General features: G+C 43.1%; 2 protein-coding genes across 3 annotated transcripts; both read right to left on the bottom strand.

Moving 5' to 3' along the window:
• Positions 1 to 707: 707 nt before the first annotated feature.
• LOC112229821 lies at positions 708 to 11,373 on the bottom strand. The gene is made up of 9 exons (XM_024395899.2): positions 11,207 to 11,373; positions 6,957 to 7,015; positions 6,561 to 6,581; positions 6,128 to 6,400; positions 5,489 to 5,788; positions 5,010 to 5,297; positions 4,533 to 4,711; positions 1,437 to 1,535; positions 708 to 1,183 (listed from the first exon to the last, which is right to left on the bottom strand). Exons 2-9 carry the CDS (start codon positions 7,000 to 7,002, stop codon positions 761 to 763), a joined length of 1,629 nt encoding a protein of 542 aa, XP_024251667.1. The 5' UTR covers positions 7,003 to 7,015; positions 11,207 to 11,373; the 3' UTR covers positions 708 to 760.
• Positions 11,374 to 13,895: 2,522 nt separating this feature from the next.
• LOC112229820 (tubulin beta chain) lies at positions 13,896 to 19,209 on the bottom strand. Of its 2 annotated transcripts, none has more exons than XM_024395897.2 (4): positions 19,040 to 19,209; positions 16,160 to 16,268; positions 15,686 to 15,799; positions 13,896 to 15,514 (listed from the first exon to the last, which is right to left on the bottom strand). In XM_024395897.2, the coding sequence occupies exons 1-4, from the start codon at positions 19,094 to 19,096 to the stop codon at positions 14,457 to 14,459; spliced, it is 1,338 nt and encodes a 445-aa protein (XP_024251665.2). In that variant the 5' UTR covers positions 19,097 to 19,209; the 3' UTR covers positions 13,896 to 14,456. The 2 variants fall into 2 exon arrangements, with proteins under 2 accessions (XP_024251665.2, XP_024251666.2); XM_024395898.2 differs by having other exon boundaries at positions 15,686 to 15,796; positions 19,040 to 19,208.
• Between the last annotated feature and the right edge of the window lie 691 nt (positions 19,210 to 19,900).

Here is a 19,900-nt window from a genome sequence, read left to right on the forward strand (position 1 = left end):
GCTCTGTCAAAAATGTTTACATTTTTGTCATTAGAAGAATTCTGGGATTCATTTTTACAGGGGTATAAAAAAAGTTACTCAGATATCAGTGTGCGCTCATTCCTTTTGGGCATGGTAATCTTAATGTATTTCATGAATCATCATAATGCCTTTTCCCTTAGTCCACCAAGTTATCTTAGATATTATCTCTGTCTCTGGTTCTTAGGCCAAAGAGGCATGCATGCACTATGCAGTCATCAATACTATAAATTGCCTCTTGGGCCAGCTAAGGCTAAATCCTGGCTTTTAAATCTAATTTAAATGCACGTGTAACAGGGGTCAGTCTGCTGCTAACAGCTTAGCTTCCTCCACTGTCCGACTGCCCCATACTGGGCTCGAACCAGTGATCCTCTGCTTCGCAACACACGTGACCGCCCTGCGTGACAACGTTCCAACGTGCTGAGCCTCCCAAAAGGTATCAATTGGATGGCTCCATCCGCAACATTTCAAGCTAGCTGTGGAGTGAGCTTACGGTACGTTCTTAACTCCATTACACATGCATTTCCTGTATGCACAGAATTAATGTATTCTAATGAGCTAGGGTCTTGTATTTTTTCTTTAGGGATTAAGTCGAGTGCATTTAGACTGGCAATTTTTACACCAAGCATTTTTGTGTAGTTTTAGTTTATAAAAGCAGTGATCAGGATTTGGGTTATGTCTGCGTGGGGGGAGTAATTGAGGTTGAAGAGTAAAGATTGTCAGGGTGTCCGGTGGTTTGCGCTCAGGTGGTGGTGCTCTCTGCAGTGGCATTGGGAACTGACGGGCTGATAGCTTTATCGGCTGCCTCAAGTGCTGCAGACAGCTCGGCGCCACTGGATGCCCTTTCTGGCGTGGTGACACCCATCAGGTCTTCTTCAGGGGCGTCGGCCTCAGACCGGGCCTGGGTCACGTAGCTGGGGCTCATGGCCGAGTCGGGGGTCCGGTTGGCACTCTGGTCTCCCTCTGGGATGATGGTGGCGGCCACACTGTCAGAGTTGTTGAGGAGCAGCTTGTGGGAGGTGAAGGTCTGGGGCACGTCCGTCTCACATTCGCTGTCCAACGGGAGGGTGGAGGAGTTGAACTCTACCCCCGAGTCGCTCATCTCCAGGAAGTTCTTGTCCGAGGAGAGAGTGTGGTAGCGACCTGCTTTGGATACCTCCAGACCCTGTGGGAGGAAAGTAACGTGGAACATGAATAATTCATTTCGTATGTGTCTGCAAATGTAGTCTAGGTACTGCTTGGCGCGGAGACTGGTTATTTTCAGCCTCTTATAGAAACATTACCCCAGCATTTCTGTTTGTTCATCTACAGTTAAAACATTTGCAATTATAATGGTGGGATGTGTTTTCCTCTTGCACTTTAACATGCTCACCGGTAGACCACTTCCCACCACATTATGTGTCCCGAGCCCTGCTTACCTTAATGGTGACCTCCGTGCTCTCTGTAGCATTGCTGTTGTCCCACGTAGACGTCAAAGTGGATTCCTCAGCGAACCGTGTATAGGCCTCTTGAACAACCTACCGACGACAACACACGAGGGTCGTATTTTAGCAGGAAGCCGCGGCAAGCACATTACAGTAGCAATCACAGGTTCACTTCACCATGTACGCTGCGAGTCATAACGAATACATACGGGTAAATAGGAGTTGGCACACAAAAAGCACATGTACTGCACGCGAAGCTCTTATATGGATTTATAAGATCATCAGGTGTATATATAGTGACACATTGAGAGACTGGAGTTGTTGGCTCGAAAATAACACCCTGGAAGTTTAGAGGAAAAGGCTTCAGGGAACCATCGTTCTTGAAGGACAGGGAATCGCATACTAGAGTGTGTCAGGAGAGAGATCGAGGTAGATCAATCGATTTTCATGTCGGAACACGCCGGAAACTGCTGTTGCAACCGCAAAGCCAATCAGACAAGCTGTCCAGGTTTGTCGCTTAGTCTCCAGAAATCTCTGGCTAAATCCATAATGAAGTGGGACATGAAGCCTCGCTGCATTTGAATAGTTTTGTCTAAACCTCCAGAGGGAACACCTTACAGGGGGATTAGAACAGTAGAGGCCCCTCACATCATGTCACAATATATTCAATACATGTAAATTATCTACGGTACACCACGCTCAAACACAAAAATGTATAGCATCAGGTGTACAAAAATTACACCGACACACACATAGACACAGACAAAGACGAACAAACATAGAAACGGCACACCTTTGACACAAATTCTGTTGGGCTAGTAGCTGATTAAGCAATATACGCCCCCCAAAAAAAATACATAATAATAATAATTGTAATCAAGAATAAGATCTTACATGGATGTACAGTGCCGCGAACTTTGAATAATTACTACAGTGCTTGAATTGGCCCGGATTTCCAAACCCAGATTAAGACAGTAACTGGACTAAAAATCACCCTCAACAGAGATACTCCATTGAGCATGCATTTTAGACCAGGAGTAATCTGTGTCCAGGAAACCCATCCAATGCACAATACTCTTGGTGCAGTAATTAATGTGTAGGTCTATACACTCACTCCACAGTATTCCAATACTAGAGAACACTAATTGCTATTATGCCAGAGTGTACGGCTGTGATAATCTTAGTCCAGGTGGCAACTTAATCCAGTGTACTATACAGCCTAATCCCACATTATGTCTGTGTACTCTGCATGTACTGTATGTGTGCTACTAACTACGTGTAAAAATCCTGCAATTCACAACGTACCACAGCATATAATCAAGAAAATAAGTGGTAGATCTAGTCCAGTATCACCATCCCAATTAATATGTTAATCGCTACTGCCCCGATCTTAGACAAACGCACAGCAAATACACACACACACACACACACACATCAGCACATACTCACACATACACATAAATACATGTTTACCTTGTAACTCCGCCTCCAACAACAATATATGTGCATGTGTGCTTGAAAATAGCTGAATCGTATTGGACGGCTGCATCTGTATGCTTATTTGCACTGAGGCTAGGACTGCAGTTATCATGAATAAGTAACTGCTGCAGTTATTTGTCCGTTTGGAGATTAGCGAAAGGAGGGAGGGGTGAGGAATGGATGGCACAGACAAATAATCACTGACGGTGGTAGGAGGCCCACACAGCATAGTGACGCTATGACCATCCTCTGAGCGTTAGTACAAACACCAATACAGATTCATCCACTTAACACTACGGAATGAAGCCAGAACACAGTTCTCTCACCAAGCAGAGGCTCCGTCGGAGGCTCCTTTAAGAGGGAGAAACGTAACGCAAAGGCAAAACGTTAACTAGATTTTCCCCCCAATTTGTAATTAGGCCGACATCTATTGTGTGGACCAATTGAGATTGAGATTAAGATGACGGGTGGACAATGGCAACATTGTGGGCTGCAGACAAAACATTTGAAATTACAACTATGATGGAATCTGCCATATGGAGAGAGTGATGACTGATGATATATGGGTGATCTCATTTTGTGTGATTCAAAGCACCACACATGCAGGAAGCCGACATTGGGCAGACCGGTTTTGTTCCTTGGTGAATTCCAGCAAATTAATCAAAGTAAATTAGGACCTGAAGTCTAATTAAAGCTAATTATCTGAGGTTTATAGGTCAAGACTAAAGACGAACACAGGAACGCACACTGCTGGAGGAAAAGAGAGCGGGACAGGCAAAGGTACACACAAACACACACAAATACAGTTAGATGTACACTGGCATCTTTCGTTGACCATACTTAAAAGGATAGTGCAACATTTTACAAAATTCCGTACTGGTTACCTTACCCTGTAAGCAGTCTATGGACAAGGTATGACAGCAACCCATGCTTTGGTTTGGTTGAACTTTTTAGCATTTGTGGCACAAATCCAATGCAAGTCAATGGGTACAACATTACAATTTTCCCGCTTCATCTTCAAATCATCTCTCAGTAACTACATTCATTTTCAAAACCAATTTTAAGATACTTTAGGATGGATTGGACATGAAGAGCGGAAAATACTAATGTTGTTCCCATTGACTTGCATTGGGTTTGTGCCACTGATGCTAAAGGGTTAGCAGTTGAAACAGTGGCCAGGTAAACAAAAGAAAAGCATGAATTGCTGTCATACCTTGTCCATAGACTGCATACAGGGTAAGGAAGCCAATAGGTCATTTTGTAAAATGTCTCACTATCCCTTTAAGAGGTCTTACCATCACCATTATTTATCTAACAATCACTTTGCAATCTGCAACTTGTGTAATAGGAATATGGCATTATCATTTTGGCATCATATTGAGCCATTGTCACAGTGTGCGATGGTCTACGAGTATATTAGGCCTGGAATCATAGTAACAGGGTTCCAAAATACATGAAAATGGCCGATAATTGTTCGTAAATTAAGTGTTTCGACGTGAGAATAGCATACATATATGATAAAGCAGATGCTGTTTAACTATAGTACAGGGGTTGGATCATGGTGTCTTAACGTTTCCCCCCCCCCGTTGAGGAGGCGTTAGGGTGAGTTACCTTGACGAATGCATCTCCATCCCCCTTGCCCGCCTGCTGGGCGATGAGGGCAATTTGCCGCGCCTTCTCCGCCCGACGGCGCACATTTATCAGGCAGGAGAGCAGACACACCAGCAAGAGGAGGACCAGGAAGCCCAGTAAGGAGAGGATTGCAACATACAGCGTGGGTAACTTATAGGCTAGAAGAGAGAGGAAAGAAGAGAGAGAGGATGGAGAAAGGAAAGACATAAGGGTAGAGGATGGACAGGAATATGATAAGGAAGATAGGAGAAAGACAAGCAGGCAGAAAGGAACACAAAGAAAAGAGGAAAGATGGATGAGAGGCGAATGTGGAGCATTACAACATCAAAACAAGAGAGTGAAATATACAGTGCCATCGATGACAAGAAGAAGAAAGGGAATGGAAAGACCATTAATAGAGGTGATAGATGGATCTATATGCTAAAGCCCTAGTCTCCTCCCTGACCCACGGTTTACCTTCCACCTCCAGGTAGATGTTGGTCACAGGGAACCCCAACAGGTCTGTCACTCTGAAGAGGCCCATGTCACTAACCCGGACCCTCTCCAGAATGCACACGGAGCCTTCTACAGTCAGCCTGCCGTCCAGTGAAGGGTCCAACGGCACCACCAGCTCTCCTTGCTCTAGTATGACCCGGTCCTTCCGGTCCCAGTCTGGAGTGTACATGAGGTTGACTTTGGTGTGGTCCACAAACAGGTTGATCTTCAAAGTACTGCCATATGATAGGTGGACGAAGTTCTGGTGCTCTTTGGAACAAAGTGGAAAGAGAAAAGGTTGTCAAATAATTCTGGTTGCTCTTATTTTGACTTGTGTCTTCAAGCTTTGTCAATCCTATTTTACCCACACCACTAACCACAATTTCAAACCCCCTAGATCAAGCATTATCTCCCTCTGAGATTGACCACTGCCTCTCAGACTATGGTCTTCCTCATCTCACCTTTCACGTTCAGGCATGACCTCCTCCTGACTTTCCCATCGCGGTCCAGTACGGTGAAACTTCCCTCGTCTGTCCCCCGCACCATGCCTAGAGTCACCCTTTTCTCGGACACACTCAGACGACCCTTGTACTCCTCTGGGGGGGTGGAAGTCTGGTTGAGCAATACCACTGCCGGGGGCTCCGTGGTCTGATTGGCCTGAGCTTGACTGGACCTGAACTCCAGGGTGATAGGGCCCAAGATGTCACTGAGTGGGATGTGGTATGTCTCACCGTACTTGACCACCTGCTCCAGCGCGCAATCTGCCAGAGAGCACACAACAGCACAGCACTATCACTCAGGGCTCTTTGGGAGTATTTTCTTCCTATACAGTTGCATTCGCATCAGAACAACGATCGTAATCGATTGCAGACCAAATGCAACTACGTCAATAATGCAAAGAAACGTTCATTTCGATTGACGTCTGCCTCTAAGGGTTACACAGTTGGCGCAGAGTTAGGATACAACCTTAGATAGTGAATGTGTTGGATAAACAATGGTTTTAAGAAGTATAGAAACAAGTCGATTTGCAACGTTGAAAAGTTTGAAGAATTAGAAGAGCTGAAGATGAATGAACTGTGCAGCAAGAAGAAGAACAGTACCCCTGACGATGAGGATGATGTGTTTGACATCGGCAGGCGCCTCAGTGTTCTTGATCACGTACATGCCCTCATGCTCCTCCCCCACATCCTCCAGGATGAGGTGCTTGAGGGAGTTGAGCTGGGCCCGGTGGCCCACCACCCGCCCGTCCCTCATCAGGACCACCTCGGCGGTGCGGTTGGAGGCGGGCTTGAACAGAACATCAGTGCTGACTAGGGATGGGAGTGGGATGTGCACATCCTCGCCGAAAAAAGCAATCTTGTGTTCTTCTTTGACTGAAGAGAGAGAATGTAAAAGAGGTAGAGATTGACAAGGGTATGCAGAGTTTAAGGAACAATATGTCAGAATCAGGGTAAAGTTACTGATGGTATTCATACTTCATCTTCAGGTTTTGACAGTCCCTGAAAAAAATCAGTAGATCATGCGTGACTTTACCTTTCAGGGATGCAGTCAGAACTGTAAAATAAAAGATAGGTTTATTTTAGCATTTCTTTACGTTCTATGGCAATGTTTCCGAAGATCCTTCAAGAAGTTAGAAATCATTTGTACTACTGGATGAGAAACTACTAAACCTTGCAAATAACACAAAACGTTTGCAATGTAAACAGCCTACATTCTCACTGCAAAAATAGAACTGCTGTCAACATCAAACCCTCCATAAATTATAAATTAGTGAGGGGGGAAAAAAAGGAGTAGATAATAAATGACTCGAACCATTTTGTACTCATTTCAATAAAATCTGATATAATCATGTGACTGTGTCAAACATTCTTTATGATCTTTCAGCCTCTCAACCTAAATCACTGGTGACTAATCCACCAATATGCTTACCAGTGCAGAACACGACTCCAAACACGGCAACACCAATTGCTTTCATCTTGATTGAATCTCTGAAAACACATAATACATTTTTTTTTTTACAGCAGGATATTCCTTATCTAAATATGGATTTAATTATTGTACATGCATGCACAGTATACAAATACCTTTCAAACTAAATTGTAGAGATACAGTATGAAGATTAACAACACCTAATAGGGAATAGTTTAAATCTGGACAAGCAGAGCTCAAATGTAATAATCTACTCCTAGTAAATTCTACTGTAACTGGGAGTCTGCCATGGTAATGACATCATTTCCTGAGGTTAATTAACAGGAGTGGTGTGTAGTTCCTCAGGGCATTAGTCAGCTCTTTTGTGTGATGAGGCTGACCACTATTAGACTAGAGTGGACATGAGCCTAGGCTTGAGCCACCATTCTGCCTACAGCGACAGGAGATGGGGAGTAGGAGAGGGGGAGGATCTAAGTGGCTCCAAGGATCCTAGTGTACAACCATGAAAGAACACAGAGTGATGTTTAATAAGCATTGTCTCTTTCAGTGGTATAAATGAAGAAATTACAGAACTGTCTATTTGCATCTCATTTTCGGGACACAGGCTGAAAAGGCAATGGGTTTCCAATGGGTTGTATTTAGTACACTAAAAACTAGGGGTTCAACAAGGGTTCTTCTAAGATGCTCAAAGTTCTTTGAAGAACCTTAGGGTTCTTGGGATTGAAAATGGCCCAAATGAGGAGGTGGGGTTCATTGAGGAACCTCCTTAGTTGGTGGGGGTTCTTGCAGGAACCTAACAGCCCAGATGAAACATTTGGATTCAAGATTGAAAGGACAGCAGGCACAGGTACTCAATTTAAGGTAAGGTCTGCCCCTCGTATGATCTAAATTCATATTGTTTTATGATGATACCATCTATCTTTTCATATTTGTGCAAATCTTTCTAAAACAGAAAAAGGTCACAATTCAATGGATATCAATGAACAAAGAGGTAAGAATATGTAGGCTATAAGAATATGTTGACGGCTAGCTGTGTAGATGCAGATGACTGAACTGCTCACTTTTGTGTCTGTGTCTTCAGGTATATAGTGGAGGAGGCACACAAAGGTATGTCAATTGGTATTGGTATGTTATACAGACCACATGTACCAGCTTCCTCCCTTACCTCTTCAATGAATATCCCACAGGCCTCTACATTATGGACAAGATGTGCGTATAAAAACCATTATCAAAACTGTTTTTTCATTCACATCTACCACAAAAACCAAGGTATGAATACTGTCGTATGCATGTTTTGTTAATCATCTGTATAATTACTCTTTTTTGGATTCACAGACTTCACCCTCCCTACAACTCTGATGAATATAACAGGAAACATGTTCGATCACCATGCACTGCAAAATCATTCTGGCTATGGATACGGAGAACATCAACACATTAACATCAACACGCCAGAGGATATACCCATTGGACTTGGGACTCTTCTGGGAGTTTACCTCATATTGAACATTTTTTATTTTGCCTTGCCTCTAAAATCATAATTAACACTGACAACTAAAATATTGTGTTATTGTTGTTATTGTTATGCATATTATTATTGTTAATAATAATAATAGGTGAGGGGAAGTAGTTCAGAAATGAACCCCAAAAGGTTCTCAAATGGTTCTTCGAGGATCCTTTAAAAGGGGTTCTTTGAAGAACCCTTTCAAATGTTTCGGGTAGCCTTCCACAAGCTTCCCACAATAAGTTGGGTGAATTTTGGCCCATTCCTCCTGACAGAGCTGGTGTAACTGAGTCTGGTTTGTAGGCCTCCTTGCTCGCACACATTTTTTCAGTTCTGCCCACAAATGTTCTATGGGATTGAGGTCAGGGCTTTGTGATGGCCACTCCAATACCTTGACTTTGTTGTCCTTAAGCCATTTTGCCACAACTTTGGAAGTATGCTTGGGATCATTGTCCATTTGGAAGACCCATTTGCGACCAAGCTTTAACTTCCTGACTGATGTCTTGAGATGTTGCTTCAATATATCCACATCATTTCCCCCTTCCTCATGATGCCATCTATTTTGTGAAGTGCACCAGTCCCTCCTGCAGCAAAGCAGCTCCACAGCATGATGCTGCCACCCCCGTGCTTCACAGTTGGGATGGTGTTCTTTAGCTGGCAAGCCTCCCCTTTTTCCTCCAAACATAACAATGGTCATTATGGCCAAACAGTTCTATTTTGTTTCATCAGACCAGAGGACATTTCTTCAAAAAGTACAATATTTGTCCCCATGTGCAGTTGCAAACCGTAGTCTGGCTTTTTTATGGCGCTTTTGGAGCAGTGGCTTCTTCCTAGCTGAGCGGCCTTTCAGGTTATGTTGATATAGGACTCATTTTACTGTGGATATAGATAATTTTGTACCTGTTTCCTCCAGCATCTTCACAAGGACTTTTGCTGTTGTTCTGGGATTGATTTGCACTTTTCGCACTAAAGTACGTTCATCTCTAGGAGACAGAACACTTCTCCTTCCTGAGCGGTTTGATAGCTGCCTGGTCTCTTGGTGTTTATACTTGCGTACTATTGTTTGTACAGATTAACGTGGTACCTTCAGATGTTTGGAAATAGCTCCCAAGTATGAACCAGACTTGTGGAGGTCTACAATTTTCTTTCTGAGGTCTTGGCTGAGTTCTCTTGATTTTCCCATGATGTCAAGCAAAGAGGCACTGAGATTGAAGGTAGGCCTTGAAATACATCCACAGGTACACCTCCAATTGACTCAAATGATGTCAATTAGCCTATCAGAAGCTTCTAAAGCCATGACATAATTTTCTGGAATTTTCGAAGCTGTTTAAAGGCACAGTCAACTTAGTGTATGTAAACTTCTGACCCACTGGAATTGTGTTACAGTGAATTATAAGTGAAATAATCTGTCTGTAAACAATTGTTGGAAAAATGACTTGTGTCATGCACAAAGTAGATGTTCTAACCTACTTGCCAAAACTATAGTTTGTTAACAAGAAATTTGTGGATTGGTTGAAAAACGAGTTTTAATGACTCCAACCAAAGTGTATGTAAACTTCCGACTTCAACTGTATCTCTTCAGTTTCACATCCCGTGTCGCTCTTCCTCACATACTCGCGCGCGGCATCTTTTTTTCTTCTTCTATCGCTCGGCGGTAAAACAGTGTACAGTCTGTACACCCCTGGTGCGACAAGGGCGTGTCACGCTTCGCTGCATGGGCTATCCTAACATGATAAAACACAGCTTTGGTAATGATGAGGAATATACTGCACTGAGGAATTTGGAAGACCTGGAGAGACCCCTTCTCGTTCCAGCTACGATTTCTGTCATCCATGTGGATTTTGGCAACGCTCGCACTCTCTTTTTTTTGCGCGCATCACACGCGCACAAATGCTCCCTTTCTCGCGTCCCCCGTTCACCCCTTCGCACGAGACCAAGTGCCATTGAAAAACCTGTATTCTCTCTTCAGTACATTGAGTATGTGACCAGACCAAACACTTACTTTTCGACTATGCAAAATTTGCCATCTGTCGTTCCCATTAATTACGTAGCCTAACGATTGGGTGTCCTGGCAGGGTATCCACGCATGAACGCATTGGGCAGGACGTCAAACAAATATTGAAGAATAACCCATTTCACATTCAACTACTTACCATTCGTTCATCAATTACATAAACGATTGAGGGGGAGGGTGGATCAAATGTAATAGGCTTATGATTTGTCTTTTTTATTCCCAGACCTATAATAAACTGCACCTTTGATGGGGAGAAGAATAGCCTAGAAAAAACGAACCCTCCTCATATTGTCTGTTCTGGTGTTCATTGTAAGGATATAGGCTAGAATCTGATAGGTGCAGAGACGCCGTTTAAGCTTTCGAAATAGCATAAATAGCCTATGAAATGCTGCCTGGTGTCCAACAATAGTCATTGTCCCCGTTTCAAATGTTCTATTATTAGCCTTTGTTTATGGGAAGTGCTGTACTTTACATGTAAAATAATCATGAGATTTTATGTTTTGTAGGTGAAGATGACGGTAATTACTGTCCTCCTACCCGTCTCTGCTGCATTACCGGTATCACGCCCTAAATGACCCATATTAGATATAGCTGTTAGACATGCATAAAAAACAACCAGATAACCTGCCAGCAAACGAAAAAACTGCAAAATTTAACCCATACATTTCTCGGTGAAATAAAAAACCAGTAGAACTGAGTAGATATAGACGCATCATAATTGCTGGTAATTACCTTTCAGACAGGCTTGGATCCGAAAACAGCAGATGGGATTTACGGGGTACAGAAAGTAAGGTTTTCTACAAAATGTTGTTTTTTTCCTTCTTAATATCTTCCCCCTCTCCCTCACCCCCAACCCGTCAAAGAAAGGGACTTCAATGGTGTTACGAATCGGGATTATCTGGAGAGCTTCGGTAGCTGTCGGCTTGTGGTCTGTTAATGATCGGTGGAGCTCGTGCCATTTCGTTAGAATCCGGATGTTCGGCTCTGGAATGCCGCCACTCATATTCATGTGGGATTATGATATGGTATTATGATTTCACATCTTGTTTGCCTTGATGTTTGATTAAATAACAACAAATATAACACATTTATTCCAGGAAAGTACCAACAAATTGAATATATATATATATATATATATATATATAAATATAATTCTACAATTTTAGATATCCTGTAAACTACAATATCTCAGGTATACAGTGCCTTGCTAAAGTATTCGGCCCCCTTGAACTTTGCGAACTTTTGCCACATTTCAGGCTTCAAACATAAAGATATAAAACTGTATTTTTTTGTGAAGAATCAACAACAAGTGGGACACAATCATAAAGTGGAACGACATTTATTGGATATTTCAAACTATTTTAACAAATCAAAAACTGAAAGATTGGGCGTGCAAAATTATTCAGCCCCTTTACTTTCAGTGCAGAAAACTCTTTCCAGAAGTTCAGTGAGGATCTCTGAATGATCCAATGTTGACCTAAATGACTAATGATGATAAATACAAATCCACCTGTGTGTAATCAAGTCTCCGTATAAATGCACCTGCACTGTGATAGTCTCAGAGGTCCGTTAAAAGCGCAGAGAGCATCATGAAGAACAAGGAACACACCAGGCAGGTCCGAGATACTGTTGTGAAGAAGTTTAAAGCCGGATTTGGATACAAAAAGATTTCCCAATCTTTAAACATCCCAAGGAGCACTGTGCAAGCGATAATATTGAAATGGAAGGAGTATCAGACCACTGCAAATCTACCAAGACCTGGCCGTCCCTCTAAACTTTCAGCTCATACAAGGAGAAGACTGATCAGAGATGCAGCCAAGAGGCCCATGATCACTCTGGATGAACTGCAGAGATCTACAGCTGAGGTGGGAGACTCTGTCCATAGGACAACAATCAGTCGTATATTGCACAAATCTGGCCTTTATGGAAGAGTGGCAAGAAGAAAGCCATTTCTTAAAGATATCCATAAAAAAGTGTTGTTTAAAGTTTGCCACAAGCCACCTGGGAGACACACCAAACATGTGGAAGAAGGTGCTCTGGTCAGATGAAACCAAAATGGAACTTTTTGGCAACAATGCAAAACATTATGTTTGGTGTAAAAGCAACACAGCTCATCACCCTGAACACACCATCCCCACTGTCAAACATGGTGGTGGCAGCATCATGGTTTGGGCCTGCTTTTCTTCAGCAGGGACAGGGAAGATGGTTAAAATTGATGGGAAGATGGATGGAGCCAAATACAGGACCATTCTGGAAGAAAACCTGATGAAGTCTGCAAAAGACCTGAGACTGGGACGGAGATTTGTCTTCCAACAAGACAATGATCCAAAACATAAAGCAAAATCTACAATGGAATGGTTCAAAAATAAACATATCCAGGTGTTAGAATGGCCAGGTCAAAGTCCAGACCTGAATCCAATCGAGAATCTGTGGAAAGAACTGAAAACTGCTGTTCACAAATGCTCTCCATCCAACCTCACTGAGCTCGAGCTGTTTTGCAAGGAGGAATGGGAAAAAATTTCAGTCTCTCGATGTGCAAAACTGATAGAGACATACCCCAAGCGACTTACAGCTGTAATTGCAGCAAAAGGTGGCGCTACAAAGTATTAACTTAAGGGGGCTGAATAATTTTGCACGCCCAATTTCAGTTTTTGATTTGTTAAAAAAGTTTGAAATATCCAATAAATGTCGTTCCACTTCATGATTGTGTCCCACTTGTTGTTGATTCTTCACAAAAAAATACAGCTTTATATCTTTATGTTTGAAGCCTGAAATGTGGCAAAAGGTCGCAAAGGTCAAGGGGGCCGAATACTTTCGCAAGGCACTGTAGGTGGGTTAGTTACAGTGGTGACTGATGAATTAAACAAATTCAAAATGGCCCTCCATTCACAACCTAATTAGTTTTTCTTTTATCTGTTTTGACTCCCCCCCCCCCCTTCTCCTCCTCCTGAGCTCTTTCCCCGCTGGTGGTGAACTGCTTGTACTAGCATCATTGGAGCCAAGGGATACTCCAATTCCATACCTGTTGTTTAAGAAGTACGATGTGACAAATACAATCTGATTTGTCTGTCACTGCTTATGCCTTTTTTTGGGCCCCATCACAGATCCAGGCGGAGGAATCCACATATTCTAATCTAGTGCTGGACAAGGTAGCAATATTTTTGGAAGAGCATTTGGGGTTGTCTGCTGTTTTCAAGTGCTTATTCATATTCACACTCTTCTATAATCACATTTGACTATTTTCTTTGCCTTTGCCCAACAGTTTATTGATTTAATATTTGTTTCTATTGACCTGATTTTCAAAATGTTGCAATGCAACGGTGTTACAGTAAGTGTTTCTTATAGATTCCTTGTTAGTGTATTTTTGCTTCATTATACCACACTAATATCAATATTTTCCTTCCAATAATAACAACAGAGAGAGGTTTTCTAAAAATGCCTTTTTATTTCTCCCCGGTGGCACCTTGCTTTTCACTTTCTCAAGGATCAAAACAATTATAATACTTTTTTTTTTAAACATGCAAGAAGGTTGCAGTTTCAGCCCTTCATAGTGCAGTACAGATGTCAACAATACCTGACACTATAGCAGGGTTTGGACATATAGACGAACTGGCTTGACCTAAAATAACAATGGCTTCTATTTGAAAATTTGTTCAATGTGTAAACATTTACTAAAATGTTCTGTACACACAAATTTGCTGAGGTTCTTTCAGATAATCTTGTTTCAAAACCTTGCTATTGTCTAATGGGATTAAATTCCTAGACCTCTCCATATTGTGTTCCAGGTCATTTTCAGATATGATCCTCCATTTATGGGTGTGCAATTGGGCTCCTCCTCTTCTCAGCTACGTATACTATTCCTCCGGTTTTCTTTTCGTACTTTTCTTGTTTTTCACTTTTTGTGGTATTTTGAATTTTTTTCTGAATTTTTGGAGGACTTTTCGTCATTCTTCCTCCACGCTCGTGTTGCTTCACTCCGTCTTTAAGCGTCCTCCTCAGCCTCCTCCTCAAACTCACCTTCCTCCTCGGCGGTGGCGTCCTGGTACTGCTGGTACTCAGACACCAGGTCGTTCATGTTGCTCTCTGCCTCAGTGAACTCCATCTCGTCCATGCCCTCTCCGGTGTACCAATGGAGGAAGGCCTTGCGGCGGAACATGGCGGTGAACTGCTCAGAGATACGCTTGAACAGCTCCTGGATTGCCGTGCTGTTGCCGATGAAGGTGACGGCCATTTTGAGGCCTCTTGGAGGAATGTCGCAGACAGCGGTCTTGACGTTGTTGGGGATCCATTCAACAAAGTAGCTGCTGTTCTTGTTCTGGACGTTGAGCATCTGCTCGTCCACCTCCTTCATGGACATGCGGCCACGGAAGACAGCGGCGACAGTGAGGTAGCGACCGTGGCGCGGGTCACATGCGGCCATCATGTTCTTGGCGTCGAACACTTGCTGAGTGAGCTCAGGCACGGTGAGGGCACGGTACTGCTGGCTCCCCCTGCTGGTGAGTGGTGCAAAGCCGGGGATGAAGAAGTGGAGACGTGGGAAAGGCACCATGTTGACGGCCAGTTTACGGAGGTCGGCGTTGAGCTGACCGGGGAAACGCAGGCAAGTGGTGACTCCGCTCATGGTGGCCGACACCAGGTGGTTGAGGTCTCCGTAAGTCGGCGTGGTGAGTTTGAGGGTCCGGAAGCAGATGTCGTAGAGAGCCTCGTTGTCAATGCAGAAGGTCTCGTCTGTGTTCTCCACTAGCTGGTGGACTGACAGGGTGGCATTGTAGGGCTCCACCACAGTGTCTGACACTTTAGGGGAGGGCACCACGCTGAAGGTGTTCATGATGCGGTCGGGGTACTCTTCACGGATCTTGCTGATGAGCAGGGTGCCCATGCCCGAGCCAGTGCCCCCACCCAGGGAGTGGGTGAGCTGGAAACCCTGGAGGCAGTCACAGCTCTCCGCCTCTTTCCTCACCACATCCAGGACTGAGTCCACCAGCTCTGCTCCCTCAGTGTAGTGGCCCTTTGCCCAGTTGTTTCCTGCACCGCTCTGACCTAGAAACATCAGAGGAAAGGAGGGACATAAAGACCTCAAACACCTGAAATGACAGGACTGTTTCATAATGACTTTTTTCCTTGTGTTTCATTATCCTATGTGCCAACTAAAAGTGATATGTCCCTTCAATGTCCAAGCAGTACTAAACCCAAACCCCTCTAGTTCCTTACCAAACACAAAGTTGTCTGGTCTGAAGATCTGCCCGAACGGTCCGGATCTGACAGAGTCCATGGTGCCGGGCTCCAGGTCCACTAAGACCGCTCTGGGTACATACTTGCCACCTCCATGAGAGACAACGATAGAGAGACACACACCAGCTCAATACTGCAGGGAACAATGGGTTATTTGATGTCAAGGGGAGAGGAGCTCCTGTCTGTCCACCAGGGGGAGGACAAAATACATCACGTCCTGCACACCACCACTAGTCCACGAATTGTGTGACCCTATCCAGTATCCCCTGCCACATTGAGATGTTCACCCATTACGTTACATTATGGATAGAATTGAAATTAATCTCAATTTCAATAGAATAAATGCATATATGTACATGTATGTTTGCATATATGTACATGTCCGTGTAAGCACCAAAGATGTTCTTTGGGTTGAAAAGTTCTTTGTAACTGTAGAGGGTAGAGATGTGCTACCTGAAGCCTCGTTGTAGTAGACACTGATCCTGTCCAGCTGCAGGTCACTGTCTCCATGGTAGGTGCCTGTGGGGTCGATGCCATGTTCGTCGCTGATCACCTCCCAGAACTAAAGAAGTCGAGACATGTCAACCGAGAGGCTTGAATTGACACAGGCCAGCACTGCTAAAATGCAGGTTGCGCTCAGTGGCTGAACTACCAACAGAATGTGGGGTGGTGTGAGGTCAAGTGGTTGGGAAGCTAGTGGTAGTACATTTGGTTATTGTTGTTACTATATTATTACATTAGAAATGTCATGAAAAAATGACTATTGCTGTAAAGGTGAACAAGACCCTATACCATACAAGGTATCCTCTACAACACATAACATACAAAACATCATGCAATACACTCTATTATGTTAAGTTGAATCATATACCATATGGATATTCAATACACAACATAATTCCCAAACTATTCAAAATGTTATCCGGTTGGGTTGTCTATCCTGGCACAGATGTGTGCTCCTGACCTCCCAGCTACCACAGGTGGAGGAAAACACTCCCTGAGATTTCTCTCAGGGAGTATAGAGGCAAATCCAAGAAATAATTGCCTTTGCAGTCACAAGGCATTGAGCAGCACATTCAAAATCGCATTTCTATAGCTGAATTGGTGCTTTTCAAGCTAGGCTACAGAGTCCCCCCCCCTTGTGCAACGTACAGTGCAATGACAGTTGTGGCGTGCTCGGCGTATTCGTTAGCTCAGCTTCGCAGTCACACTGCAAAGCTATGGTGTGTGTGTGGTATTTCGAAGTCTGAGAAGTGTGTGTAGATGCATGAGTGTGGATGTGATGCCTGCACACATCCATGCGTGCATGGTCGTGTCACTACTACTGATGTCACTTTTGTGACCTGGGAGGGCTGCAGTAACAACAAGGGTTTGGAGTAATGTGGAGAAACATCTAGCCTTGGAGTGAAAGACCAGCTCAAGAGATGGGCGTAAAGAGCTTCTTAAAACAACTCTATACTTACATTAGAATATCTACCGTCCATGAATACGTGTTATAAACGGCTGAACAAGAGAGAGAGAGAGAGAAGCAATACTCTGTAGGCTACCACGTGAGCGGGCAAAGTGGAACCATCCCAGAGGAATTAGCCTACTGGGACAGATTGATGCGAACTCAACTGACCCTAATCTGAAATAGAGAGAGCGAGAACCTTGTTCTATATGAAACACCTCTTTGAGCTTTCACCCCACTTTACCATCTATTCTTGAACCCCTCTGAATATCAAGAAATATTAGTGAAATGGCCCATTCTTGTTCACCGTGCTGTCTGGTAATACACATTTGCATTTAACACATCAACATAGACAGCATATTTAAAGAGAGTTATTGAGGCCTTGTGGATATTACATTATGTTGATGACGTTTCGCTGGTCCACTGGACATGGCTGGTGTTGCCAAATGGGGTTGTGTAAAATAACTAAAGTTGTGGATAAAAACATATAGGCTACACTTAAGTGTGTACTCGACTCCTTATCACAAGCATGAGTCATTTAAACGATGTCATGTGCTCTCATAGACCACAGCCTGCTCATATCCCACCACAGAAGTCCCCTTCACAGTTGTTGGCGTTTTAAATGTATTATTTAACTAGGCAAGTATGTTACAAAAAACAAAAATCGTATTTACAATCACGGCCAAAACTGAACGACGCTGGACCAATTGTGCACCACCCTATGGAATTTACAATCACAGCAGGATGTGATAGAGCCTGGATTCGAACTAGGGACTGTAGTGACGCCTCTTGCATTGAGATGTTGTGCCTTAGACCGCTGCGCCACTCGGGAGCCCGATCATTAATCTCTCCCTTGCCTGCTTCAGCAACTTTCCCCTTTTTTCCCCTTAAATGAAAGGACGTTGATTCAGCCCCAATAAGAAAGCTGTAGTGTCCCCGCTATTCTCTTTAAATCACCATCGCGTTAATAATGGTTTATTTTACTGGTCTATTATGCGTACTCAGCCAAGATGCGACGTGTCAATGCGCAAAAGGGCATGCGTTTTTGTTGTAAAAAGCCCATTACTCTTTTACAAGTTATGTTTAAAGTTTGACTCGTGCCACTGCCTAAAGATGACTCAATAGTATTATAGGAGGCTACCTAGAGACATAGCCTACTTAACTAAATGTGTAATGCAAGGGGATACACACCACAAAAAAAAAAGTCTCGAAAATGCAATCTTTGCGCGTCAACATCTGTAAACCGCGGGGGGTGAACTAGCCTTTGTGAAGCTATAGTTTTTCTACCGTGTCATAACTTTAGGACTAAGTGTCTTGTGTACAAATGTCTAGCTGTTTTTTCATCTGTGTTTTAAAGTCTTCATTTTAGACATCTCTTTTTCGTAGTCTATTGAAGAAAAGGCTATTCCAGACACGAAACAATGAGCGTGGCAGAAAAAGCAGACAGACGCCCAGCGATATCACGTCTCAATAGTCCCGGGGATATCTTACCATAATAAAATAACTGTCAGCGTTTTTCCAGTTGTGCTTTCTTCTAAGACTAGTTTACATTGGCAAAAGATAAATGTATATCCCATAAAGAACAAAAACGACGTAGAAGCTTTACAACTGGACTGAAAAGCAGACAACAAAAGGCATATTCATTCCGGCACTCTTCATCCATTGAGAACTTTAAATGGCCTCATGTTATAAAAAGACACCATAACCGAATATACTGCATTGAATGTTCATAATTTAGGCTAAGTGGATTTTTTAAAACTTAAAATACCCATAGCCTAGAATACAACTTTTTGAGAAGCAACAAATAGTTTTTACAAGACATTTTTTATTAATTCCCAAATGTAAGCCTAGACATTGTTCGTTTAAGTTTTTAATATTCTTACCTTGGCCCCAATCTGGTTACCGCACTGCCCGGCCTGAATGTGTACAATTTCCCTCATTCTGTAAGCGTGTAGTAATAGAAAATACAAGAGAATAAATTGAAGTGCTGTTATGTCGACGCTGTTGACACACTCACCACTTTGAAATATGTGGATGCCACCTTTGAGTAAGGCGGGACAACAAATGTAAAAGTCTGGACAGTGGCCAACCCGAAGTTTGCGATAATGATTGGTCAAGGACTTTGGAAACCCAATCTTGATTGGCTGAGGAAAGAAAATCAACGGGGTTTCTCTACGGTAAAGAAAGGGGCCGGAAGTCGAGAGGGAGTGCCGCGTCCCGTCCTGTTACACTGCCCTGTTGGAGCTGGCAGGACATGGAGCCAGCGCAATCGCTATCAAATATTTTCTAATCTAGATGATCATGAACAGTATGACTTGCCTCGAATCCTGTAAGACTCATATAAAATTGTCTATTAATGCAAAAAGGTATTGTTGGAAAATACCCCCCCCCCCTATTAGATGTGAAAGTAGTTCCTAGAATAAAACAATAAAACAGTGATATTATGTACAGCAATTGATTCCCTTAAATCAGATCAGCCAAGACAAATGACGTACATATTGATAACCTTACTACAATAAATCCAAAATGATGTTCATCATCCTACATTTTGACTTGAAAACAGATATAGTGATTATGCAGAATACTATCTTCTGCTGTTTGGTTATAACATCCAATGGCCAAATATATATATGTAACCATGCTACGTGTTGTGCTGATTACCCCGGTCACTGCGTCTGAGGCCTTAATAAGACAAACATTCAACGGGGTGGTTGTATGAAGCAACACATTTAAGCTCCACACCA

The sequence above is a fragment of the Oncorhynchus tshawytscha genome, linkage group LG31 (assembly GCF_018296145.1).
Source record: "Oncorhynchus tshawytscha isolate Ot180627B linkage group LG31, Otsh_v2.0, whole genome shotgun sequence".
NCBI classification, from domain to species: domain Eukaryota; kingdom Metazoa; phylum Chordata; class Actinopteri; order Salmoniformes; family Salmonidae; genus Oncorhynchus; species Oncorhynchus tshawytscha.